Raw genomic sequence first — 26,501 nt, 5'->3', positions numbered from 1 at the left:
TTTTATGTGAATTCATAGCATTTGGATAAAAAAAAATCTTTCATCCTATTTTGATTGTTGAACTTTGTAGCTGTTATTATAGGTCTGTGGTTGGATTTTCAAAATGAAGGTGTGTTTGGTTTACCCTTTAAAATTTCAGCATAGACAAAACCACTTAGACTAATGTAAATAGTAATGTAGACAGTAAATTGTGTAATCCTGATCACAGTATAAGTAAAACAGCAAAAAATGTTTGGTTAAACAGCCAATTTAATACTTGATTTAATAACATTAGTATAATCTTAGGATCTACACCAGACATTACATATTAGATAATAGATATGTAATATGGTACATTGCATTAGTTAAGAGATATTAATTACATATATTTTATGCCTCGTGTTTGTCACTTGAGTAGAATTTTTAAAAATCATTTTTGGTTTCTTATGGCTCAGTTAATAATACATTTAAGATAATGTGTACAACCCTGGCTGGTGTGGCTCAGTTGATTGGGCGTCCCGTGCACCGAAACATTGCTGGTTCGAGGCAGCCAGTGTTTCTCTCCTTTTCTCTCTCTCTCTCTAAAAATCAGTAAAAATATATATTTTTAAAAAAACAATCTGTACATATAAGTTTTTGTAGTGATTTTTTTAAAGTTTTCAGTTTTTCTGTTTCCTGACTTACAGTCTTTTCTTAGTTTAGCATTAAGTCCTTTTGTGGTGTATATGATTCATACTGACTTTAAGATACTTGTGGAGAAGCTCCAGTCTTTTAAGCAAAGGTGATTGGTCACAAAATTTCTACTGATACTAGAGTTTTAAAATAAAACAGTGTGTTGACAAAGACATTATTCTTTCCAGTACTGCAGTTCAATTCCACAGACATTTATTGAGTGCCTATGTGTGCCTGGGTATGGGGATATGGTAGTAAACCAGTGATTCAGGTGTTCCTGTGTTTATTCCGTTTTACTGATAGAGATAAAACAGTTGACTCTAAAAAAGGCTAATATTAGACCTACCATTTAGATGCTTATTTTCTGACCCGCCATTTTGGCAAAATTATTTCATTTCCCTTTTCCTTTCGTTGACAAATAAGAATAAATAATTTTTACTTTTCTAGTAATAATTGCTCTATGAAAATTCAAATGTATATTGTTTGTTGTTTTACCTGAGGTTTTTCTTTTATATTAGCTTCTGAAAAGTAGTTACTAGTCAACTAAAGTGGATATTAAATCTTGGATTGTGAGCTTTGTTTTCAAGCCTGAAAATTTTGAGATCATTTATACTCCACTGGTGAAGTGATTTGATATAGGGACAAAAAATGTTACTTTTTCATTCATGTAAGATATATCTTTTATATGTATTGTTCAGAGTAGAAGAGGCAGGAAGACTTGGCTTGCTTTGGTTTTTCAGACTACATACTCAGAGTTCAATTTTAGGAAAAAGAAAGAATAGAGAAACGTCCTCCAAAGAAATAATGAAATAAAAATAACCTCATTGGCCTGATTTTAGGTACACACATGACAAGATTACCTCTCTGTATACCTGCAACAGGGCAGGTTGCACAGCAATCTATACTCCAAGCAGCAGTCATCTGGTCAACATAAAATCCTACATTATTTCTCCCAGAGGTCCGCAGCCCAAAATTCCTTTCTATTTCCTGTGGCCTGTTTAATTTTCTTCCTCTCAGAGTTTTAGGACTACTTGAGAACTCTGGCATGGTCAGAAATCCTTTTAGGAATACTTTCCTAATCTTTTTTAGGGGAGGCGCAGATGACTCTTGGCCCTGTCTGCCAGCCACTACTGAGCACTTCATAAACATAAGCTTTGCTCTGTAGCTGTTAATTCTATAAACCATAGTCTCAACTGCTATGAAATGAAAATGCTGGACTTTTAGAAGCCTTTAATAATTAAGCATGCAAGATTTTAAAATAGGGTACCACTAGATGACTGATTTCTGGTATTTGTCTCCATATCCAGGAGCAAGTAAAATGCAAAACAGATCATAACACTTATAAACAGATAACAGTATGACTTTAAATCAGGGTTTCTCAACCTCAGCACTGTTGACATTTTTGACCAGATGCTTACTTACTTATTTGTTTTTAATCCTCATGGGAGGACATGCTCATTGATTTCTAAAGAGAGGGGAAAGGGGAGGAGGAGGATGGGAGACAGACAGACAGACAAACAGACACATGGATGTGAAAGAGAAATATTCCTAAAGGTGCCTGACTGAGGACTAGGGATCAAACCTGCAATCTAGGTTTGTGCTCTGAGCAGGAATGGAACCCGAGGCCCAAGACCTTTCAGTGTACCAGATGACACTCCTACCAACTGAGCCACACCAGCCAGGGCTCCACCAGATATTCCCTTATTTAATGAGGTTCACCTGTAAACCATAGGACATTTAGCAGCATCCCTGGCCTTTACCGACTGGATTGCCGGGAGCCGGTCCATGCTTGCCTTTTCAAGGGACCTGGCATATATGGCATACTGTTCTTAATATGTTTGCTCACCTTCTTGGCACTTTGTGTTTTAACCAAGGTCTCTGAGAAAGGTTGTTTCCCCAGGTAGGGATTTTCCCCTGAAGTTAGGGAGGGAATAAAACCTCTTAACTAAGTGCCAGGCGGGTAATTAATCACTTTAACTATGAACAATCATCCTTAAGCTACATAATCTTTACTCCCTGGATTGGAGATAAGAAACGCCCTAACCTTTGGAATAGAGATTGATAGGATTGGAATCAACTGGTATAAATACAGATGTAACAAGACAGAACTTAGAAGACAGAACCTACACAGAACCTAGAGACAGAAGAACTTCGCTGGAGAGAACATGGCAAAAGATCCTGGACAGAAACTGGCAACAGAACCTAGAGACAGAACCTAGCGAGAGAACCTGGCTGAAGAACCTAGAAGAAATGCAACAGGGCAGGTAGATAGACAGTGGCAAGAGAACCTGACTAGAACCTGGTGACTGAACCTGGCTGGAGAACCTGGACAGAACCTGGCTGGAGAACCTAGTGAGGGAACATGGACACAGAACCTGGCTGGAGATCCTGAACAGAACTTTGCTGGAGATCCTAACCAGAACTTGGCTAGAGATCCTGGCTAGGCTGCTGATCAACTGAATGCTGTCTCCGTATCATTCCTTTTTCGCCGACTCCATCCACACCTTTGGGGACCCCTGGACCTGCTGGGGTTGGACCCCAGCACTGGATGCCAGTAGCACCTTTCCCTCTTTGTGAGAACCAAAAATCTTCAGAATGTTCCCCTGGGGAGTAATATTGCTGCCAGTGGAGAACCTCAGCTATGGGAAAGCCTGGCTGGCTGCACATTAGACTCACCTGGGAAGGTTTTTTTCTTGTTTTGTTTTTTAAAATACCAGGTTCCCAATTTTCTCCCAGAATTTCTGATTTTATTGTCATAGAGTAGGGTCCAGGCCTCTCTAGGTTTGTTTGTGGTGTTTCAGTTGCTTGTTTTTAAACTGATTGTAATGTACAGCCAGATTCGAGAAACACCCCTGTGGAGAACACCACACTGCCACCCAGAATTCCTGACTAGTTTTAATTGGTTATATAGCATTGAAATCTTAAGCAAACTGCTTTAATTAATTGAATTTCATTATCTTGTGCTAGAAATTTTAAGAGATGGACTGTGTTATTTCTCAAGTTCTTAACTGAGTAAAGAATACCAGCATATTTTAATAGCTCTTTTGATATGTTTTCTTAGTATGTATTTTTACTATAGTAATTGGAAGGTGTTTATTTTATTCAGCCTCAACAGATTGTTATCAACAATCTCATGTTGTTCTCCATTTTTATTTGTCTTCCTTTTGCTTTTTTTCTATAATAATGCTTTAATAGCTAAATTATTATATGTTTAATTTTATCTGATTGTGATAATTCATTTTCTGGATTGTAGTAAAACTGAAACCCCTGTGAGAGCTCTCCAGGAGGGTTAGATGTAGTATTGCAGGTCTTTTATTTGTTAGTTAATTCAATAGACATTTGCATTCATACCACGAATAAGGCAGACCTTATCTTGTGAAATATATTTATTACCAAGAGCAGTGATTTTCAAACTTGGCTACAACTAGGTAGAAGCCTTTCTCAAGTCTATAGTACCATTTTGTTTTAGAGAAGAGCTGTTCCCTGGGGGAGAAAGGTTGCCAACCCAAATCTGGATAAAAGACTGTAACAGGAAACTGTGATTGTAGTCATTGATACTCCTATCCCTTCAAAACAGAGAAAATACCAATAATAGTATCTTCCATTTATTGAGTGCTTGCTCATGGGTAGGTAAGCACAGTAACTATGTGAGGTGTAAGACATTTACAGATAAGGACTTAGAAAGGATTTAGAAAAGGTTAGGTAACCTCCCCAGGTTATATATGGCTGTAAATTGGCCAACCTAGGATTTGAACCTAACTCATTTGACTACGAAATCTGAGCTCTCAATTACAGCTTCCCATATGAAGGTGTTCCAGGAACCCCCTCTATTTAATCCTGATCTTAACCAGATGAATCACCTCCCTAATGAAGGTGGATCTGCAGTGGGTTGTTAGAATTAAATTCAGATAGTGTATGAGAAATTTCTAGCTCAGTGTCTAATATGCAGTAATAGTAATCTCAATAATGTAAGTTTCCCAAAATTTATTGTTCTTAAATGTACCAGTATCTTTTTAGTGTTAGTTTTTGCCCTTAATTCCTTTTGATTGGGATTAAGTTCCTCTTTGGTTTATCCTCCCATTAGCTAATGGATGCCAGCTTTTTTCAACCAGGGATCAGAGAGAACATTACAATCTAAAAAAAAAAAAAAAAACAACTGATTATTTTCTCATTTCTCCTCAAGTTGGTAATACCATTCTAGATAATACCATTCTAGATACATAGGGAAGAAGTCAATATATACAATAAGTACCTTATGCATTGAGGTTGAATTCTCTTTTGGAATCTCTGTTAACAAGGTTACAGAATGACTCAAGTGGCTCTGTTATAAGATTTCAGACCAGATAATTTGAAGTATTAATTTATCCATATTAGTCATAAGAAATACTAGAATATGGGAGTGGCATAACCATGCTCAATCAAACAGCATTGTAAAATGCATCTCAACATGAAAGGAATTATAAATAACAAGCTCTTTATGTGAAATGCAATCACTAAGGTAGTGTTTTTATATGAAAGTATAAGGTTTAGGTTTCTGATTTAGTACACAATCTTGTAATGAGTGCTGTCTTACAGTTTTTCATTCCATCAAAGAATGATCTCTTTGGGAGAATGGATTTGAAATGCATTTGTATTTTTTAAAGTTTTTTTCTAAGAGGCGACATTATTTGTAAACAAATTTGAATAAAAATTGATTTATTCTAACATTTTTTAAGATTTAAGCAGCGGCGATAAGCATAATTACTTTTAGCAAATTAGTAAAAATTGAGATTTTTATATGTTTTTCCAGGCTTTTGACTTTATTTGTACTGAACAAGTGTGGGAAATTCTCTTTTTTAAGTCTACTTTTAGCCTTCAGTATATTACCAATATACTGGCTTCAATAAATTCAGATGAGTGGGGTTAGTTTTTAACCCCACAATATCTCTTTTTTAAAAATTGAAGCAGAGGTTTTATTGATATTACTAAATTATGAGAATATATTGGGGGGTTTTTACTTTTGCAAGGTGGGAGGTTTGTTTAAATTATTGGAAAATTCGAATGAATTTATTATGTTTTCGAATCAGGAAGACTTCAGTGGTTCCTTTGTAAAGATGGAATCTTACTTTTTTTTTCTTTTAGGTTGACAATTGCATTTTTTGCGCTCTCTGGGCTGGATATGTTGGATTCCTTAGATGTGGTGAACAAAGATGATATAATAGAGTGGATTTACTCCCTGCAGGTCCTTCCCACAGAAGACAGTGAGTGAGTTTTTAGCATTTTATTTTTAGTGTGACTAGTTGTACCTGGCATTACATGTGTTGTTGGATTGGCATATCTTTATATTTATTCATAAACTATTAATATATTTTATTCATCTATGTTTTTATTGTAATGCAACACTCCATTCTGTTCAAGTATAACACTTAACGAGTCTAATATTTACTCTTTTGGGAGAATAATTTAGAGTTGTGGCACCATCCTGTGTTGTGCACTTCCGCATTGATGACTGCTTGTTGATTATTTGTATTTGATATTGGCAGAAATTATTTAAGATTTTATAATTTTCGAAAGCATTGTCAAATACTTTATTAAATTTGATCTGCCCGTCCCAAAAGAGGAAAATGAGAGGTGGAGTGATTAACCAGTTAACTGCCACGATATTTTGAATTTAATTTAAAAAGGTCCACTGCTTGCATCTATAGACGCTTATGGTGTACAAATGGTTACAGAGGCCACATACATGTCAGATAGTAGAGCCAGCATGAAATCCCAGGCTTCTGACTCAGAGTCCCAATGCTGCTTTGAAGTATATATATAAATAGGTCCCTAGTGGAGACTGCCATGTATGGCACTCAAGTACATTGTGAATAATTAATCAAAATTAACCCTGACCTTCCACTTAACTCCAGAGTTGTAAAGACTGTAGTGGTATCCTAGTAATTCGTGTGTGTTCAGACCATTGGAGGCTTGGGACCCTTCTTATCAACCTGTGCAAGTATTTAAGAAACACAAGGGATCAGGCTGGGAATTGTGTGCTCCTTTCTCTGATCAGGGGAACAACTAGAGAATTTTAAGCTAGTATAGAGCAAGGGATATTATAGTTCATCATTTTACAAATGAGGATATTAAGTTCCAGAGAGATTAGTCATTTGTCCACAATATTATAGCTAGTTAAGATTAGAGGCAAAATTAGAATACAGTTTTCTGTTTTCTAGTCCTTTGTTATTTTCATTACTGGTATCTGTCCGTTAATAGATCTCATAAAATATTACGATTAAGTGTTTGGGAATGTAGATAAGGTGGTTTAATATTAAAAGGTAAATTGCTTAATGATTTTATTTTTAGTAGATTTTTCAGTCAGATTGTTGCCTTTTATTTTTTTAAAATTTTTTTAATCCTCACCCAAGGATGTTTTTCCATTGATTTTTTAAAGAGAGTGGAAGGGAGAGGTAGAGGCAAAGAGAGAAACATCGATGTGAGAAAGACAGATCGACTGGTTGCTTCCCGCACGGAATTGAGCTTGCAACTGAGGTAAGTGCCCTTGACTAGAATCCAGCCGAGGACCCTTCAGTCCGAGGGCTGATGCTCTGTCCACTGAGCCAAACTGGCGAGGGCAGATTGTTGCCTTTTTAAAATAATATGCTTAAAATATAAATATAATTTCCTGTGGCTAACTCGAGCACGTTGCAAGTTTAAAAAATTGTAGAGCACCTTTTTGGAAGCACTGTGATCAAGAGTTTATTGCAAAGATCCCACAGTGGTTGGTTTATGGTCCAAACTGTCCCTAGTCATAGTGTCCGATGGGCCACACCACAAATCTTTTCATGGTCCAACTGTAATTCTAAATTCTCAATTTACTATTTTGTTGGATGAAACACTGTTAAATCTCTAATTTCTATGAAAGAAAGTCTTTCACCTGTCTTTTCTTTAATTGGTCTAGGTCCGATTCTAAAACTAATCTGTGGAATTTAGAAAATAGGTATTTACAAAAACATTTTTAAGCTATTGAATATTACATTTGCCTTGTCTGTATCTCTCTTGAGATCCTGAAAAAGGTTGCATAAGGTGTGTCCTTTTACTAGAAAACCTCGTGTTTCTTGAGACATGTGAAGAATTATTTCCATAGTCATAAAATATAAATGTCAAATTTTACATAAAAATTGTCATATTCTTCACTTGAATTCTGTTTGCTTAGTGCAAAAACCTAACTTTTAAAATAGGGATTAGAAAGTTAGGAAAATGACCAAATCACTTTTGAATTATATTTAAGTGGCATGACCACCATTAATAGTGTCATGGAGCCGTAACAGGTTTGGCTCAGTGGATAGAGCCTGCAGACTGAAGGGTCCCAGGTTCGGTTCTGGTCAAGGGCATGTACCTTGGTTGCAGGCACATCCCCAGTAGGGAGTGTGCAGGAGGCAGCTGATCGATGTTTCTCTCATCAATGTTTCTAACTCTCTATCCCTCTCGACCTCCCTTCCTCTCTGTAAAAAAATCAATAAAATATATATTTTTAAAAAAAATAGTGTCATGGAATTTTTTTTTCTTTTTTTATATGATTGTCCAGGCCCAATTCTCGGGGCTTTGATGTGGGCTTGGCTTAGAACCTAAGAAGCATCTATTTTTTTGAAGCTATACAATTGAGTCTGTTAGGCAGCCAGACCTTTCATTTTGCTTTGCCACTACTGAATAGGAACACTAGATGGTGCCATTTAATAATCGCCAAAGAATTTTAAACTATGCCCTGAGTATGCATCCAGTTGTAAATTTGGAATAAATGGGAAGTTTATACTTAACATTTGCTTAGTAACAAAAAAGGACCTAGTATCCTAACTTGCCATCATCCAGTGTCTATTTTGTTTATTCTCTTCTGAGCTTTGATGATAAGTACCATTTGTTTAATTATAAGCATAATGCACATATTTTTATATTTTCTCTTGGCAGCATACATTTCTCCATGTTGCTACATAGTTCCCCCTAATTATTACTTTAATAGGAGTATAGTATTCCTTTGAGTATATACAGTCTGTTATCTTTGACCTGTCCAACAATCCCTGTGTGATACACAGTAAGAATGGAGAACCACTGATCTGGTGATCCTACACCATGGTAGAGCCATAAAGTCAGACTAGTTTATTTTGTTACATGAAAGCAGTTTAGATAGCAATATATCATAAAAATCCAGATTACTTTAGAAAATGAAATTGAGTAAATGGAAAGAAGCAGCAGCAAAAATGGGAGTATGTACATGGATGTAATGTGTATATGTGAGCTTATGTGTGAGCATGTAGAGAGATGTTATTATAGATGTATTAATAGAGAACATAAGTGTCTAGCTATCGACTATAAGGAAAAACAATCCCCTTATTTGTGTGCCTGCACATGAAAGACAATTATTATGCTACAAAACTAGCTCCTGCCTGATGACTGGGTCATATCTCAGAGAAAAACTTAAAGTTTTACTATTAAATTCATAGTAGACACCAACTATCTGCCAAGCATTGTAAAAACACTACAATTGGAGTCTTTTAAAAAACAAAAAGTTATAAACCAGTAACATGTAAAACTTTTGAGAGTATTTATTTATTCTAAATTTTCACCATTATTATACTGCAGCAAGTGTTTCTGTGCACATGATGTATTATTACTGGATTGAAGGGGATATGAGCATTTTTATGGGTCCTTATATAATGGCACGTCTTAAGTGCTTACCAATTTAAAAGTCTTCAGCAAGGATAAGAGAACCATGTTCATCAAAATTATTGTCACCATTAGATAATATTTTTTTTTATTTTTTGTTAATGGGAAAAGATGCTTGGTGGAGAGTTTTAAATTTGTGGGTAAGGTTTCCTAAATTGTTCAAAGAATTAATGTATAAGATACTATTCTATGTATTTTAGGGGATATAAAGCTGAATAGAGAATAGTATCTGATTTAAAGAATAGAATAGTAAAAACCAGTTATTATGAATTAGTCATGTACCAGTCATAAGAGATATGAAGCTGGTTTCCTCAGATCAGAGCCTATTTTTAAATCAACTTGATTTTTTATTAGCTCTACATGTCCAGCCTGTTGATACTACATTCCTACCTGATATGTATACCATGCTGATTTTCTAATAGCTATCAAAACTATAATTATTTTCTTATTGTGGGTGTGACCATTTTTAAATTTTTTTTTAAATTTACTTTATTCCAATTTTATTGAGATATGGGTACAACTGCTGATTTTGATGCATGTATATGTTACAAAATGATTACTACATAAGGTTAGTTAATACCTCTATCCCGTCACATAATTACCTTTTTTTATGTCTGTGTGGCAATAACACTTAAGACCTCTCTTAACTTTCAAATATACGGTACAGTACTGTTAACTATAGTCATCAGGCTGTATATTAGATCCCTAGAACTTGTCTTACAAGTTTGTATGCTTTGGCCAACATCTCCCTACTTCTCCTTAACTCACCTCCCCGTCTCCCCCCCCCCCCCCCCCCGCCACACACACGCACATACACACAGTCCCTGAAAACCACTATCTACTATTTCTACAATTTCAGCTTTTTTATATTTCACATATAAGTGAGAACAGTATTTGTCTTTCTCTAACTTGTTTCACTTAGCACAATGCCCTCAAGGCCCATCCATATTAATGCAAAAGGCAGGATTTCCTTCTTTTTGATGACTTAATAATAGTCCTCTGCGTAAGTGTGTGTGTGTGTGTAGAGAGAGAGAGACATTTTCTTTATCCATTTATCTGTTAATGGATTTTGAGATCGGTTATTGTGAATAATGCTGCTGTGAACATGAGAGTACATATACTGTATCTTGTTGAGATAATGATGTCATTTTTTTTTTTTTTTGGCTATATACCCAAAAGTAGAATTGCTGGATCATATAGTAATTCTGTTTTTAAATTTTTTTAGGAACCTTCATATTGTTTTCTATAGTGGCAGTACCACTTTACATTCCCACCAACAACAGTGCACAAGAGTTCTCTTTTTATGAATGTGTAACTATATTCTTAAGTTCCCAATTATATTCCATTGATACCTTGAAATATGAAAAATTTTAGATAGAAAAAAATTGTATGAGTAAACATTTTGAATGAGTAGAGAGAGACTAATTGCCGACTTATAGTGTTCTATATACTTCAAAGAAAAGTGGGTTATTAGCCTCAGAATGAGGTCTGTCTAATACTAAAATACAAAGCACATATATTTTCTGTGACCTGATCAGTTTATATCTTTAGCTTGCTCCTCTGTACAGAGCAATGAGTTAAAGTAAAGACACTGGATGGGAAGTTGGGATTCTAGATCAGGGGTCCTCAAACTTTTTAAACAGGGGACCAGTTCACTGTCCCTCAGACCGTTGGAGAGCCGGACTATAGTTTAAAAAAAAAAAAACTATGAACAAATTCCTATGCACACTGCACATATCTTATTTTGAAGTAAAAAAACAAAACGGGAACAAATACAATATTTGTATTTGCATGTGGCCCGCGGCTCATAGTTTGAGGACCCCTGTTCTAGGTCCTTTTGTGTTACTAACCAACACTTACATTGAACATGTCACTTCTGGGTTTCTGCTTTCAGTTCTGTAGAATGAGGGATTGAATATGTTGATCACATGAAAAATGGTCAAATAGGTAAAGTAGAAAAGCATTTTGTAATAGTGAGGTGGGTTGTAAACTAAAGGCACATGGTAGAAAATCATTATTTCATCCTGACTGGTTTGGAAATTAAATGAGGAAATTTCTATAAAGTACCTAGGAGAGACCTGGCACATAGTAAGCATTCAGCATTAGCTAGCATGAAAATGGAGATAGTGACAAAGCTTTGGTACTAAAATAGTCTCTTTCTGAATGATTGTGTAATTGAACTGGTTTAGCATCTGTACAAAAGTAAGGGATACTTTAAGTCTAAGTTTTTATTTTCTAGGGTCAAATCTAAATCGCTGTGGTTTCCGAGGCTCTTCATACCTGGGTATTCCATTCAATCCATCAAAGGTCAGTTCTGTTTGGGTCAAGAGGAAAGAGAGAGGAGGTGGGGAGATTTTAATGAGAAAGAATACTAAGCCAGGATACAGAAAGAACCAAGCTTCCCAGTTTCAATATGGCTGAAAACTGTCTAATCCTTCCTATATAATAAAAGGCTAATATGTAAATTGACCGAACAGTGGAATGACCAGTCGCTATGGCACGCACTGACCACCAGGGAGCTTATGCTCAACATAGGAGCTGCCCCCTGGTTGTCGGTGTGCTCCCACGGGGGGGTGGGGAGGGGGGGGGACATCCCCTTAGGCCTCCTAGACTGCAAGAGGGTGCAGGTCGTGCTGAGAGACTCCCCCCTCCCCCCAAGTGCACAAATTTCCTGCACTGGGCCTCTAGTAATGTATATTATAAACTGAACTCTTTTTTTTTTATATATATGTATTTTATTGATTTCAGAGAGGAAGGGAGAGAGAGAGAGAGAAACATCAGTGATGAGAGAGAATCATTGATCGGCTGCCTCCTGCACACCCCACACTGGGGATCGAGTCCACAACCCGGGCATGTGCCCTTGACCAGAATCGAACCCGGGACTTTTCAGGCCACAAGCTGACACTCTATCCACTGACCCAAACCAATGAGGGCATGAACTGAATTCTTTAAGGGAAAGCTATGCCCACCTTACTTACTGGAAGAATGTACAATATATATACACTGAGATTCCTATTGTCACAAAAATTTTCTCTCTCTCTTACTATTTTTTTTTTGTGTGTTAATTATTAGTGATTCCCTGGAGAAAATGAAAATAAAGCACTCAAGTGCTGGATACTTGCTCTCTAAGAAGCCCATGAACTTGTATGTGTAGAGAAGGATTTTTTATTTGGTTCTCATTTCTTAGTAATAAAAGAAAAACTCGTTTACTAGGGCAGTAATTAAAGACCTAAGTACTGATGAATTTGTTGACCTTTGAGGCAATAGGCAAAATATCTTCAGCATTATAGCCATAGGCTTTGGTACCAGCACATTCAGGTGTAGAAAACAGTGAGTCCTAACAAAGTGAAAAGCTTTTTTTTCTTCAAAGAAGCAGACCCAGCACAGGCTTTTTAGATGTTTCATCTGTGCACAAAATACCAGTATTTTTCTACATGAGGGAGCATAGCAAAACATCATTTTGTCAAAAGGGGTTTCACAAAATAGAAACTATTTTCTTGCTCCTATAATGGTTACAAGTTAGTATCTGGCTACATTGAGTATGCTAAGGTTTATATCCAGTTTCAGTCTGAAGATAAATGGCATGCTGCAAGTTTTGCTATCATCTGCTTCAAAATTTTGGGAAAAAATAGCAGTGATTTTGGAGAATGTGACATAATTTGATAGAAGCACCACTTCAACTTTTTTCCTCTGCCTTTAGCCATAGACTACTTGCCTATGTCACAGTCATGAATTTGCCAAGGTGTCTTCAACCATGTGTGCCCATTGCTTTTAGCAGGGATTCTGAAAACAAAGGATTCATAAACTGAATATATATAAAGTTGATGTTTACTTTTCTCAATCAGATGTCTATACAAATTAGTATAGACATTTAATTTTACCTATTTATTGAAATTGTTTAATGAAATAAGTTTTTATTTCATTTTACTAATTAACATATTTATTTTTAATTCAGAATCCTGGAACAGCTCATCCTTATGACAGTGGCCACATAGCAATGACCTACACTGGTCTTTCATGCTTAGTTATTCTTGGAGACGATCTAAGCCGAGTAAATAAAGAAGCTTGCTTAGCAGGCTTGAGAGCTCTTCAGCTGGAAGATGGAAGGTATGGGTCATTCTTTTTTTATTTATTTATTTTTTTAAAGGAAAGTCTTTCGAAACTAAAAATGAATATAATATTATACTAGAACTTTATAGTTTATCACAAATTATTATTAGTCTGAACTTTTATTCCTTAAGACTGTGATAGGAGTAGAAAGGGATGAGCATTGAATATTCTAGTGTAGGTAGTTTTCTTGACATTTTTAAAGGATAGAAAAAGAAGTTAATGAGTTCATTAATATTTGATGGTTTGTGTGGTTTATCTAACTAAAGAAGAGTTTTCCTAGAGTTTTATGGTGAAACTTCTTTAAGCCCAGGAAGTGATAAAGTAGTAGCTATACTATCTACATCAGGGGTCCTCAAACTACGGGCCGCAGGCCACATGCAAATACAAATATTGTATTTGTTCCCATTTTTGTTTTTTACTTCAAAATAAGATATGTGCAGTGCGCATAGGAATTTGTTCATAGTTGTTTTTTTAAACTATAGTCCGGCTCTCCAACGGTCTGAGGGACAGTGAACTGGCCCCCTGTTTAAAAAGTTTGAGGACCCCTGATCTAAACAAAAGACTGTACAAACAATTGCTGCTGTGTTGTTATTTCTCTGTCCCATCTACTATTATCTCTATTTTCCTGTCAGTATTTTTAAAATGGAGCTCTTGATGAGGGGAAAATTAATGTCAACATATAACATAAATTGACATTAGTTGGAAATACTACAATACTAAACATTTGTGTCATCAAGTACATGTGGCTAATTTCTCAATACTTCCGCACAGTCTGTTTACTGCTTCCTTATCCTTATCTATATATATAAAAGCCTAAGCAACCGTTCGACCATCCAACCAGTAGCTATGACGTGCACTGACCACCAGGGGGCAGACGCTCAATGCAGGAGCTGCCAAGCTGTGGTGATTTGGCAGCTGTGGTTCTCGGGTGATGCACCCAGAACCAGAGAGGAGGGAACCTGATTCCGGGATGCATCACCTGAGAACCGCCCTCTCGCAATCCGGGACCCCTCCGGGGATGTTGGAGAGCTGGTTTCAGCCCAATCCCTGCAGGCCAGGCCAAGGGACCTCACCAGTGCATGAATCCGTGCACTGGGCCTCTAGTGTATAAATAAAGGAATAGATAAGAGACAGGCGATTACCTCTCTAAAACTAATTAAATAGATAAAAATTAAGTTAAAATACCATGATCAATAAACTACTGATTGTCTATATATATATATATACATACACACACACACATACATACTGTAGTTAGAAGAAATTCCACATAGCAAAACTTGGGTTTGGGAATTTCTTACTACCCAATAGGTTCCAGGTTTTACCTGCTACTTTTTATTGCCATTAATTCTCTACCATAGTGTGCCATAGCTGTTTCTGGCTGAGAGCAACTTACTCTGACTGGTGGCATCTGGGAGGAATAAGTGTGGTAGTATGTAAAACTACCCAGAAATCAGAACTTTGGAGTAATGATGTAGAGATAGTTTTATATTATTCAAGTTAATAGACCTATTCTTTATTGAACAATATAAGTAGTATGTGGTTTTTAAATCTGCTTTTAGATTTTTAAATCCTATTTGTGATAGATTTTTCTGTGACTAAAGATGTGAAGTAGGTGTTTCTAATTCCCCTGCAAAAAAAATAAATAAAAATTATTGTACAATGTTAATAGTAAATCTTATTATTGTTTTCAGTTTTTGTGCAGTACCTGAAGGCAGTGAAAATGACATGCGATTTGTATACTGTGCTTCCTGTATTTGCTATATGCTCAACAATTGGTCTGGCATGGATATGAAAAAAGCTATCAACTATATTAGGAGAAGTATGGTGAGTTGTGTGGCTAAATTGACTTTTTAAAATATGTTTTTATTAATTTTAGAGAGAGAGGAAGGGAGATAGAAAGAGAAACATCGATGACAGAGAAACATCAATTGGCTGCCTCCTGCACATCTCCTACTGGTGATTGAGCCCACCACCAGGCCATGTGTCTGACTGGGAATCAAACTGGGTACCTCTTGGTGCATGGGATGACACTCAACCAACTGAGCCATGCCTGCCAGGACTAAATTGACTTTTTAAAATGTTGTTATTGTTGGTATATTGGAGCTATTGCATGCCTCATCTCTTCCAGCAAGAGTTTGGAAATAAGGGTAATAAGATTGCTTTCTGGGTATGTCATATATTAGACCAGTCATATAGAAATAGTCTTCAAGGACAGATTTTCTCCTTGACCATTAAAATTAAAATGTGATGTAATTGTACCTAAAGAAACTACGTATTGCCCTAGCTGTCTTGGCTCAGTGGATAAAGTGTCAGCCTGCGGACCGAAGGGTCCTGGGTTTGTTTCCGGCCAAGGGCACATACATGCCTGGGTTGCAGGCTCGATCCCCAGTGGGGGGCAAGCCGAAGGCAGCCGATCAATGATTCTCTTTCATCATTGATGTTTCTATCTCTCTCCCCTCCCTTTCTCTCTGAAATCAATAAAGAAATATGTTTTTTTTTTTAAAGAAACTATGTATTTTTCAGAAAGAGAATGGTCTCCCTTAGAAGCAGGAAAATAGTAAAATCTCAAAGGCAAATATTAATAGTCCATCCTAGCAGGGACCACTGAGGAGCCTTGGCCAAGCATAATGGGAAATTATGGCATCCTTGGTGAGATGATTCCTATATTGCATGTGAGGTGTGAGTTCCTTAAGCCATTTGACTTGCAAGACCCAAGTATAACAAGATTGACTGGGCTGACAATAAATTTTTTTAATCACTTTTGGTTTCTTAGTAATTTTTTTTTAATCTAAGGTTTATTTTAAGGAGAATACCAAGTAGATATGTTATTCTTTCACACAATATAATTTAATCTTTTTATCGGTAGCTATAAGGAAATCTTAATCTCAGCTAGAATTATTTTTTGTTCTACTTTTTAGTCTCTTATATAAAACTGGATAAATGGAAGTGCTGCTTCCCAGGTTTGTTGCTTTCCAAATATTTTGATGCTCAGATTGTCCCAGATTTGGCCAGTGAGAACCCCTTCAGCAAGCTCTTTGCCTTTTTGACATAGCCCCTTCATTCTTTGAGCATCTCTTTGCTTTGACACAAGATATTTCTAGGTTCATCTTTTTCTTTTCGAGCCTTAGCTCTGGACTTAGTCATTTCTGCAAGGAGCCTTGGTTCTTCTTTTTGGAGGGTGGGGTTTAGAAACCAGGATTTGTCCCAATATCAATGTGCTCATTGGTATTAGGACAGTATTGCATCTAGCCCCTTTCTCAACAAGCAGAGGTAGGAAATGTATATATGTATGCATATATACACAGATGCTCCCTTAAACACATCTATTTCTATTTCTGTATCTATTTATTTATATATTTAAAACCAGGAGTTTATACTGATACTTCAGATTTCAGTCCAGCATCACAAGATTCATTTTAATCCTCCTCTTTTCATTTGTCAGTGCCCCTCTCTGGCACTGATAGAGCTTCATTATCCAGAATGATTCTTTTTGTTTAGAGCCTGAGGGTATATATTCAGAATATTATATTTCAGAAATACTTAGTTTACTTCTTTTATTTTTCCCCTTTAATATTTTGGTATTTATTGGAGAAACAAGTTTGTTTCAGTTTGGGTTCCTTTTTAGGACATACCCCCTCCCCCATATACACACATACACACACTCTTTGTTTATTTTATATACTTAATATGTGAAATATTAACTTCCCCTGGCCTGGTGGCTCAGTTAGTTAGAGCATCTTCCCATATACCAAAGGTTGCAGATTTGATTCCTGGCCAGAGCACATACCTAGGTTGAGGGTTCAATCCTCAATTGGGGCAGGTATGGGATTATTTAGGATGAGTAAGATTGACCATTTTCTTACCTCCACTTCCCATCTAAAAGATCAATAAAAACATATCTTTGAGTGAGGATTTTTTTTAAAAAATGAAATATTAACCTGGTTCTGAAAATCAGAACAATACAAAAATGTATATTCAGAGATTGTAACTCATGGGGACCTCCTGTCCTTTTCATCATCCACTCCCATTTTTAACCACAATGTTTACCACCTTATTCTCATTTGCTCTGTAGGTAACCATTCTTACTAATTTTTGATTTGTGTTTCCTATAATTTTTTGATGAGCATATATGTATATTTTTATTTCTCTTTCAATTTCTTACTCAGAGGTACCATACCATAAATACTTTATTGCAGTTTGCTTTTTTCACTTAACATAGCTTGAAAATCATTCTGTATAAGGTCATAGGGATTGTCTTCATTCTCTTTTTGGATATATTAATGGTATTCCATGTGTACAATGGTATGCCATTGTGTACAATGGTATGCCATTATTTCTTTCAGCTCTTCTATGTGTAGAATACATATTTTCCAAATACAAACAATGTTAAAATTAATATGATTTTCTGCATATGTGCTTATGTATTGTTTAAGATATACCTCTAGGGTAAATTCCTAGTAGTGGAATTGCTTGATCAAAAGTTAAATACATATGTAATATTATTAGATATTCCCCATTTTCTTTACCAAAAGTACAGACTACTTTATATTTTCATCACTGTATGACAGTACCTGTTTCCATACAGCCTCACCAATGAAATGTGTTGTCTTACTTTGATTTTTACCAGTGTGGTGGGTGTTTTTTTAATTTTCTTTTATTACTAGAGGCCCGGTGCATGACATTTGTGCACTTCAAGGGGAGGGTCCCTCAGCCCGGCCTGCACCCTCTCGCAGTCCAGGAGCCCTCGGGGGATGTCCGACTGACAGCACTGCCGTGGAGGCGGGAGAGGCTCCCTCCACCACTGTTGCACTCGCCAGCCATGAGCCCGGCTTCTGGCTGAGCAGCGCTCCTCCTGTGGGAGGGCACTGACCACCAGGGGGCAACTCCTGCGATGAGCATCTGCCCCCTGGTAGTCAGTGCGTATCATAGTGACCAGCTGTTTGATCGATTTGCATATTAGCCTTTTATTATATAGGATGAGTAAGACTGACCATTTTCTTAACTCCAGGACTATATAAAACAGAACCACAGGCCAAATTTAGCCTGCAATCCTGGTTTGGTGACCTCTAGTTCTAGTCTATTATTTGCTTTTTTCTTTAGGTATTTCAAATTTGTGTATGGTTTTTTGTTTTGTTTTGTTTTTGTTTTTGTTTTTTTTAAATATATTTTATTGATTTTTTACAGAGAGGAAGGGAGAGAGACAGAGAGTCAGAAACATCGATGAGAGAGAAACATCGACCAGCTGCTTCCTGCACACCCCCCACCGGGGATGTGCCCGCAACCCATGTACATGCCCTTGACCGGAATCGAACCCGGGACCCTTCAGTCCGCAGGCCAACGCTCTATCCACTGAGCCAAACCGGTTTCGGCTGGTTTTTTTTCTTTGCTTATATTTCATTTCAACCACTTTCTCATTGGCCCTTTTTACTTCTTTATCTCATTTTTATTCTCTTGGCTATTTTCAGTCTTTCTTTAATGTCCTGTATTGTCTTTTCATTTGAGACTATTATTCTTTAGGCATCCTGTAATTTAGTCTTCATTTCTCAATTTACTTTGTCTTTTCCCTCTCTTTCCTGAAATCATTTAACTCTTTTTTATTTCTCTTTACTGACTATCCTTTTCTGGTTTTCATTTAAAATTTTCTTTTCACATTCTCAAAACTTGTTTGAAGATATGTAATTGAGTTTGGGGTGCTGTATGAGTTTTCTTCCATTTTATCACTCTTTGGGGGGAGGGAAAGGCAGATTTTCATATATAAGATGTTTTCATTTCAGTTGCTGTGTTTCAGCTTAGTTACTTTGCATAGATTTGCCTTGTTTAGTCATTTAGTGGATTGTGTTTTCTTTCAAGAATTCCTACTTTTGATTGCCATTTTTTCAATGCAAAGAAACAAAATTTGATTTTTCTTTTTGATGAGTGTTGGCTGTTTTTTTCTTTTTTAGTGATAGGGAAAGGATCGTGAGTTCTATGATTTTTCTGGTGGAAGAGAGGTTTTTTTGTTTCCCAAGTCTCTAAATTTTGCTCTTTTGAGTTTTCCTTTGCATACTGCCACCTTGACTTGCACACTCTTAACTCCCTTCCCTAAAGTTAGTGCTCAGTTTTACCAGAACTCTTCCAGTTCGGGCAGTTCTTGCTTTGCATGGTCGTGCCAGACTGTAAATGATGATCATGCAAACTAAAATAATACAAAGTGATCTTTTTTGTTGTTGTTATCTCACCCAAGGATACTTTTCCAATTGATTTTTAAAGAGAATGGAAGGGAAGGGGAGAGAAAGAGAGAGAGAAACATCGATGTGAGAGAGACACATGCATTGGTTGACTCCTCAGTGCACCCTAACTGGGGCCAGGGATCAAACCTGCCACCTAGATACGTGCCCTTGACTGGAATCGAACCTGTGACCCTTCAGTCCATGGGCTAACATTCTGACCACTGAGCAACAGGCCAGGGTGATACTAAGTGGTCTTAATCATTCATAGGGAAAAATTATAATTGTTCTATGATCTTTGCAATTTTTTCAACATTAAAAACTCTCCTGTCAGTTATAAATATATAGAGAATTTTTTAATAGTAAAGCCAATATTTATTTAGTACACTGCAATATAAAATATTAGCTAGATTGAGTATTAAAGTGCTTTCTTTGTAAAAAGAATTTATCAAGAGTAGTTTGGACAGTGCTTTGCGTCTTCTTATATAACTTACAATGTGGAGCAAGCATCTTTTCTGTCTTGGTAAATGATCATACTTCTTTATAAGTTTGTATCAACTTCCAACATTTTATCTTTTGCATTTTCATTATATGCAGTGAATCTCTGTGTACCTCTCAGAGTTCCTTTTATGTGAAGTTTCTTGCCAGCATCACTTTTCTAGAATATCTTCATTCTTTTCAACACAACTGCTTTGTTCATCCATGTAGATATTTTGCCTTTACTTAGTTCTTCTGACTGTAGCACTGCCAGCATTCTCATGATCAGCTGTTTCTTCTATAACTGTGTTTGATCTCAGTTTCACTTCCAGTGTTTATGCTTTTCATTTCTTTACTGCACTTTCATCTTTGGTAGACACTATCATACCTCTTTTTATAAATTGTCGTGGATTTATCACTAAGAGACACTTGCCGTATCTGCATGAACTGAATAACATGTGCAGTGACAAATTACTAACAGATTTTGAAAAGGGTGATGTGACTGGTCACTTGTCATGATGCATATCTGTTATTTATATAGTGATTTGTGGACTGAGGAACTAGCAGCAAGTTTGTATTTTATGCAGTTGCTCAGAGTTAATGTATAAGTGGTTACTGAAATTTGAGTCATATTGTGTTATTTAAGCTATGGAACCTTGAGTTTGTGCATATTGGAGCTGTGCAAAGCAAGGACTGCCTGTATTTTGCACTTAGAGTAGACTATCTCTTTCAGGTAGTGAGTTTAGATCAGTCTCAGACTTGCCACTATCTCTCCTCCTCTCACTTCCTCACTGTTTTTCAGATTGCCCTTGCTCTCTGCAAAAGTGTCAGGAGTGGGAGAGATGACTTGGTAGGATTTTGATGTTCCTATTTCTATAGATAGGTCATTTGAAGCTTGAACATGTCTTTAAAACAAAAACTTAGCTTTGCTAAGGTTTTATTTTTTTATAGTTGTATTGTTTTGATTTTGTAGGATATAGGGAGATTAAATTTTAGGATGGCACCTCTATCTAAAAGCCTTGACATAATTTTATTTTGTGTTTATAATGATTGAGTATAAAATCTCTACATTTTTCTTATGCTCATATATTCTTGCAAGTGGGAGAGGAGTAAGAGTTGGGTCTTTTTATTGGGTAGAAATTGTATATGTGGGTGCCATCTTTGAATAATCTATTTTCAGAATGTGCCTAATGTATACATTTAGTAATTTGGTGGTGTTAATAAGACAAAAACAGGTACTTGAAAATGCCTACATCTATTATTTGTGAAAAGAATGCATATTTTGGAAGACATAGCGGAGACAGAAAAATAACATGACAACTTATTTATTATTATTTCCCTATTAAACCAAATAATGTTTTTCTTTTTCAGTCCTATGACAATGGGTTGGCACAGGGAGCTGGACTTGAATCTCATGGTAAGGCATCTTAAAATAAATGAACATGTAGTTTCTTTTGTTTCTTCAAATAACGTCATGGTAACTTCAGCATGGAGGACCTCAGAAGTTTTTCTCAGCTCTTGGTGCAGCCTGACCATCTTCCTTCCTACTTCTTTCTTTTGACACTGTTGTGCCACTTTGAACCTCTTCTAGGTCAGTAATCATTTATAAATTACTCAGACCAGAATTTTCATTAAAATATTTTGGGGTGATTTTTTAAGATACTGTTAGAAAATAGCAAGTTTTCTTCTTTGGCATAACATTAGAAGGGTAGGTGCAGCCTATTAAACATGAATCAGTGAATTTGTGAAGAAATGAAAGATTTTTATTTACCTTCTTTAATATAATTATCCTAAGTCATAGTCATAAAACATTTTGCCTCATAACATATGTTCAATATATACATTGATATAATCTCTCCTTCCACATTTTTTTCGACTTTTGGCAGAAGCAGAATGGAGAGATAATAGTCACTTAGTTTGTCAGCACATCAGTAGTCTGAACTCTTTCAGACTGAGTATTTCCACGTGGAAGTAAATAAGTTTCCATGCTCCTTTTTAAAAAAAGAAAGGCTAAATCAAGAGACTCTTTGAGTGAACTCCTTGTTTCCTCTTCATCACAGCATTTATTTTTGTGCTCACCTGTTGTGTCCATCCCTCTACCAGCGTGATACAGTGGAAAGAAAGGTCAGTTTTCAGGTCTCATCCTTGACACCAGCTGTGTGATCTTGGCTGCTCACTTAGTATCTCTGAGGGTTTCCTCATCAACAGAGTAGAAATAATTGTCTTTTTATTTTATTGTTAGGATTATATGAGGTAAAGTGGGTTGTAAACTATAAAACATGTATAAAAATATTTTTTTAAATATATATTCCTCGATCCCATATCCTTGTACTTTCCCTGGAACCTTGTCCTATCGGGTATCTTTTTCCCTCTCTCACATCTTTACTCCCTCTTTGATGTAGGTATTTGTAGTGTGTGTCACTAGAACTGTATAGAAGACTGTCTTGGATTTTCCTCTGAGGCCATATTGTAATTAGGACACCATAATTCTTGTGTGTGCCTGAGTCTGTATGAGATTGGCAGTGGGGCAAGCTAGCAGTAGCAATTATCTCACTGGTCATCACTACTTGGTAAGGAAGGATATACTCATAGCCCAAATAGGAAATCTGGCACCTATAAGAATTTCGGAAAAAAGGAGACATATGTACTACTATCTGTAATACTTTAAACAATAAAATAAAATTTTAAAAAAAGAATTTCTGAAAAGATAGGGTCTGGTAATCATTATTATAAAGGTTGTTAATGGGCACTCTAGCTGAGAAGACACCTTACCAGTATAGGAGACCTGTGGGAGAGACACTGTTCCCAAGAAATTGGGATTACATTCTGTGGAATGTGAAACAGAGAAGGGTCCTGTCAGGAAAAAAAATCTTGCTGAGTCACACAAGTAGTGATTTTGAGTCAGTACGATTTGCCTAGGATTGTACCCATCAAGATCATCAATGACTGTGATTCATGCCAAGAAGTTTACATCCTTCTTCTAGCTCTAAATTCACCATGGTAGGTTTGAGGCCTAAAGCCCTAGAGGAGAGATTCCTAATCAGAGTGCTGCAGTACCATAAATGGGTTCTTGGTGTGCCAAGCTATTGCTCTATTAGCCTTTGTGGCAGCCAAGAAGCCCTGGGTATCTGGAGCCCCTGGTAAGATGGCCTTTGGCTAGGAGCACCCTCCTCAGGACACCTCAGGATGTCCTACAAATATCAGATACTCTTGTTCTTTTTGTTCTCTGAAGTTAGATAGGCTGAGAAGCACTATTCTAGATGACTTTGGTATAGCCTTCCTTCCCTGTCTCATTTTATCACTATCTATAGTGGTAAGTAAAACCTCTTCCTAAATAGTAGTCCTGCAATTTGGTCTCTCTGCAAAGACTTTGTATACTCCCTTTTTCTTCTTTCTATTGTTAATCTTTTTTTTTTTTTTTGAAATTATAAGGGAAAGTTTATTTAGAAAATGACAGGTGTAGTAGAAGTGAGACAGCTTCTCTACAGTGAGTAGAAGTAGGCTCAGGAAACAAGTTACAGGGGTAGAAGACAAGCCCTTGGAGCTTAGAGAGAAAGGCAAAGGTAACGCCTGGAGAAAAGTAGGTGAAAACAGAAAGGTGTGGGTGTGCTCCCTAGAGGGAGAGGGAGTTCTTTCTATTGTTAATCTTTTTAGAATAGTGGTCCAAATATACTGTTTGCCTTTCTACAAAAATGGCTTGTTCTTTAATTTTCTGTGTGAGGCTTCAGTAACTTAGGAAGTTTCTCTTTTAAAGTTATGAGTGGTCTTTATCTCAAATCCAGTGTCTCTTTCTCATTCCTTATCTTTATTGAAGCAATTGAAGCTATTAACCTCTGCCCCCTCTTTCTTGAAATATCACATTCTTTTTGTCCTGCTTCCTGACAAGTTGTTTCCGGCTCCTTCACCATTTTGTTTCTTCCTCTGATCTCTTTACCTCAGCCCAACTTCCTTCTTTCTAAATCTCAGGGTTCTTGTACTTGCTGGGTTTTTTAAAGATTCCTCCAACCTCAGCCCTCGCATACACCTGGTTTTATTTCACATCCTTTAGGTTTGGGTTCATATGATATTTTTGGATAAGCCAAACCACCAACATACTGCCTATTTAGAATCACATATCAACCACATATTCATACCCTATCCCTTTCTGGCTTTTTCTGCATATCACTTTTTTATATTTTAGCTATTTGTTCACTGTCTCCTCACATAATATAAGCCTCATGAGAATAGAGATTTGGGCCTGTTCTATTCACTGTTGTGTCCCCACACCTATAACGTGTGTGGCACACAGTTGAATGAACCAACAGATGGTTGTTTATCAATCATCCCTGTGTTGATGGCATCCAAACTATGTTTCCAAACATGTGTTATTGCTTTTCAGCTGCATAACCCCCATTCGGTCTCTTCAGCATCCCAAGCTGCACATGTTTAAACCATTCCTCTCCTCTCCTTCCCAAACCTGTCCTTGTTATTCAGGAATGTGAAATTGCTACTACCAGAGAAGCCAGAAACCCAGAATGTTGGGTGTGTAATCTCTTGTTCTGTCATTATTTTTTTGTAATTTGCTAGTCACACCAGTTGTCCCACATAAGTTACCAGTTTATAATGTTTGGTTTACAGACTAAAAGGAAAATAATTTATTTTTACTAACTGTTACTCTGTGACATTTAGTATCATTTAATACTGACACCAGCCCTCTAAGAGTAGTCATCTTTGTATTAGATTCAGAAAGGCAAAACCGTATGGATATGAAAGAATAAGGATTTATTATAAGAATAAGATTTTCCATCACTGTAGAAGGAGATTGAGGAGTAGTAAAGTCCTAAAATGAGTAGTTGGTGGATTGGGGAAAAGTCACTGACAAGCCCTCCTGAAGCAGTGGCACAGGTGGGCAAGCAAGACCTTGCAGGGGAATCTGAGAAGCCAGGCACGTCCAGCTGCCAGAGTGTGACTGTGGTGGAGGAGTCTGCAGAGGGCTGTTGCTCCTGCATCTGTTTATGGGCCTGGTGTCACAAGGGCAAGAAGTAAGAAAAACTTGGATTCCAAGTATATGGAGAATAAGGTCAAGCAGGAATCTGCCAGCACTTCTGCCTTTGTCTCCTGCCGCCCCTAAAAACAGCCAGGGCACTGGCTACTGTTTCACTTCCATCTTACAAATCTTACAGATTTCTCTAACTTCAGGCCATACAGGAAGTTCTAGCATAGCTAAGTTCTTATAGTACAAAACCACCGCAATAATTACTGCCATTTTACTCAGAGAATTTATTATAGGCTGTAGAGAGAATGTATTCTCCAGTGTTCCTTCATGCCTCCACCTCTGGACTTTGCTAGTTCATTCATTCATTCATGCATGCATGCCTGAAATGCTTCCTCTCCGCCTGCCTTTTCTTGATTCCCTCTTCTTAACCTTCCGAGTTTTACCCATCTTTCTATGCCTGGTTCCAGTGTCACATTTTCTGAAAACCTTTCATCATCTGGTGTCATTCCCCACCTCCATCCCCTAAGCCCTGAGCAGTTTCTCCCTTTTCTATATTTCTGTAATACTTGGTTCATACCATTTTCATGGTACTTACCTCAGTTTATTTTATCTTCTCTGCTAAATTGTAAGCTGACTATGTCTTATTCATGTCTTACTCCTAATGTGCTTGTATATCGTAGTTGTTCAGTAAGTATTTAATGAATAGCTTATCCGGTATTCCACTCTGTATCTCAAAGCAAAAAAGGCTGAATTTGTGCTATGTACTTCTCCTACAATTTGGTAATAATCAAGTTTCTTCATAATTCTGCAATCTAAATATTATTTGATACACTGTTATTTTGTTTTATTAATTCATCTGCTCTTCTCCAACTACTGCTTAGCCTGGAGCCCATTTGTCATGAAAGCTAAACAGGCACATTATACCCTTCTAGGCCATGATCATGTAATGATTCTATTTATCCTAGTGATTCTCTTATAATAGCACAGTTCTGGTGTTTGGGACAAATTGGATTTACCTGATTTGCTAGGATTAAAACTATTTTTTCTCTCCCTGGATGAATACTATAAATGTAAAAGTTCAGACAAATTAATTTGATTCCATGATTCTTTTAAACTATCTCTACTCTTAATCCAGAAGAGAAGTAGTAAACTCTCTTTGGCTTAATTTCATCTAAGCATTCAGCTTCTTTGAATTTACCTCACTTAACCCTTTTCATGTGATATTGAAGTATAAAATGGTGTACCTCTTTATGTAACTATTTAGCTTTCTACTTTATATCAACTTATATGTTAGTTGACCATCTTAAATTATACATTTCAGAGTACATAGATTCTTTTCAGATAATTTGGTATATACAAATAGATACTAAGAGAATGCTTAAGATTGAGCTGTAAAA

General features: G+C 36.6%; 1 protein-coding gene across 2 annotated transcripts in view; it reads left to right on the top strand.

The window, feature by feature from the left end:
- Positions 1-26,501, top strand: part of PGGT1B (protein geranylgeranyltransferase type I subunit beta) — a 40,412-nt gene that overhangs the window by 1,946 nt on the left and 11,965 nt on the right. Inside the window, exons 2-6 of one of the 2 annotated variants that reach the window (XM_081089131.1) lie at positions 5,773-5,891; positions 11,573-11,640; positions 13,289-13,440; positions 15,138-15,270; positions 21,501-21,546. In XM_081089131.1, the coding sequence (XP_080945257.1) occupies positions 5,773-5,891; positions 11,573-11,640; positions 13,289-13,440; positions 15,138-15,270; positions 21,501-21,546 (518 nt within the window). Of the gene's footprint in view, positions 1-5,772; positions 5,896-11,522; positions 11,641-13,288; positions 13,441-15,137; positions 15,271-21,500; positions 21,547-26,501 lie in introns of both variants that reach the window. The other variant, XM_081089132.1, reaches the window with a different exon arrangement.

This window comes from Myotis nattereri (assembly GCF_964212035.1).
Source record: "Myotis nattereri genome assembly, chromosome: 4".
NCBI lineage: Eukaryota > Metazoa > Chordata > Mammalia > Chiroptera > Vespertilionidae > Myotis > Myotis nattereri.
The sequence above is the reverse complement of the archived record's forward strand: the minus strand, read 5'-3'. Positions and strand labels throughout refer to the sequence as shown.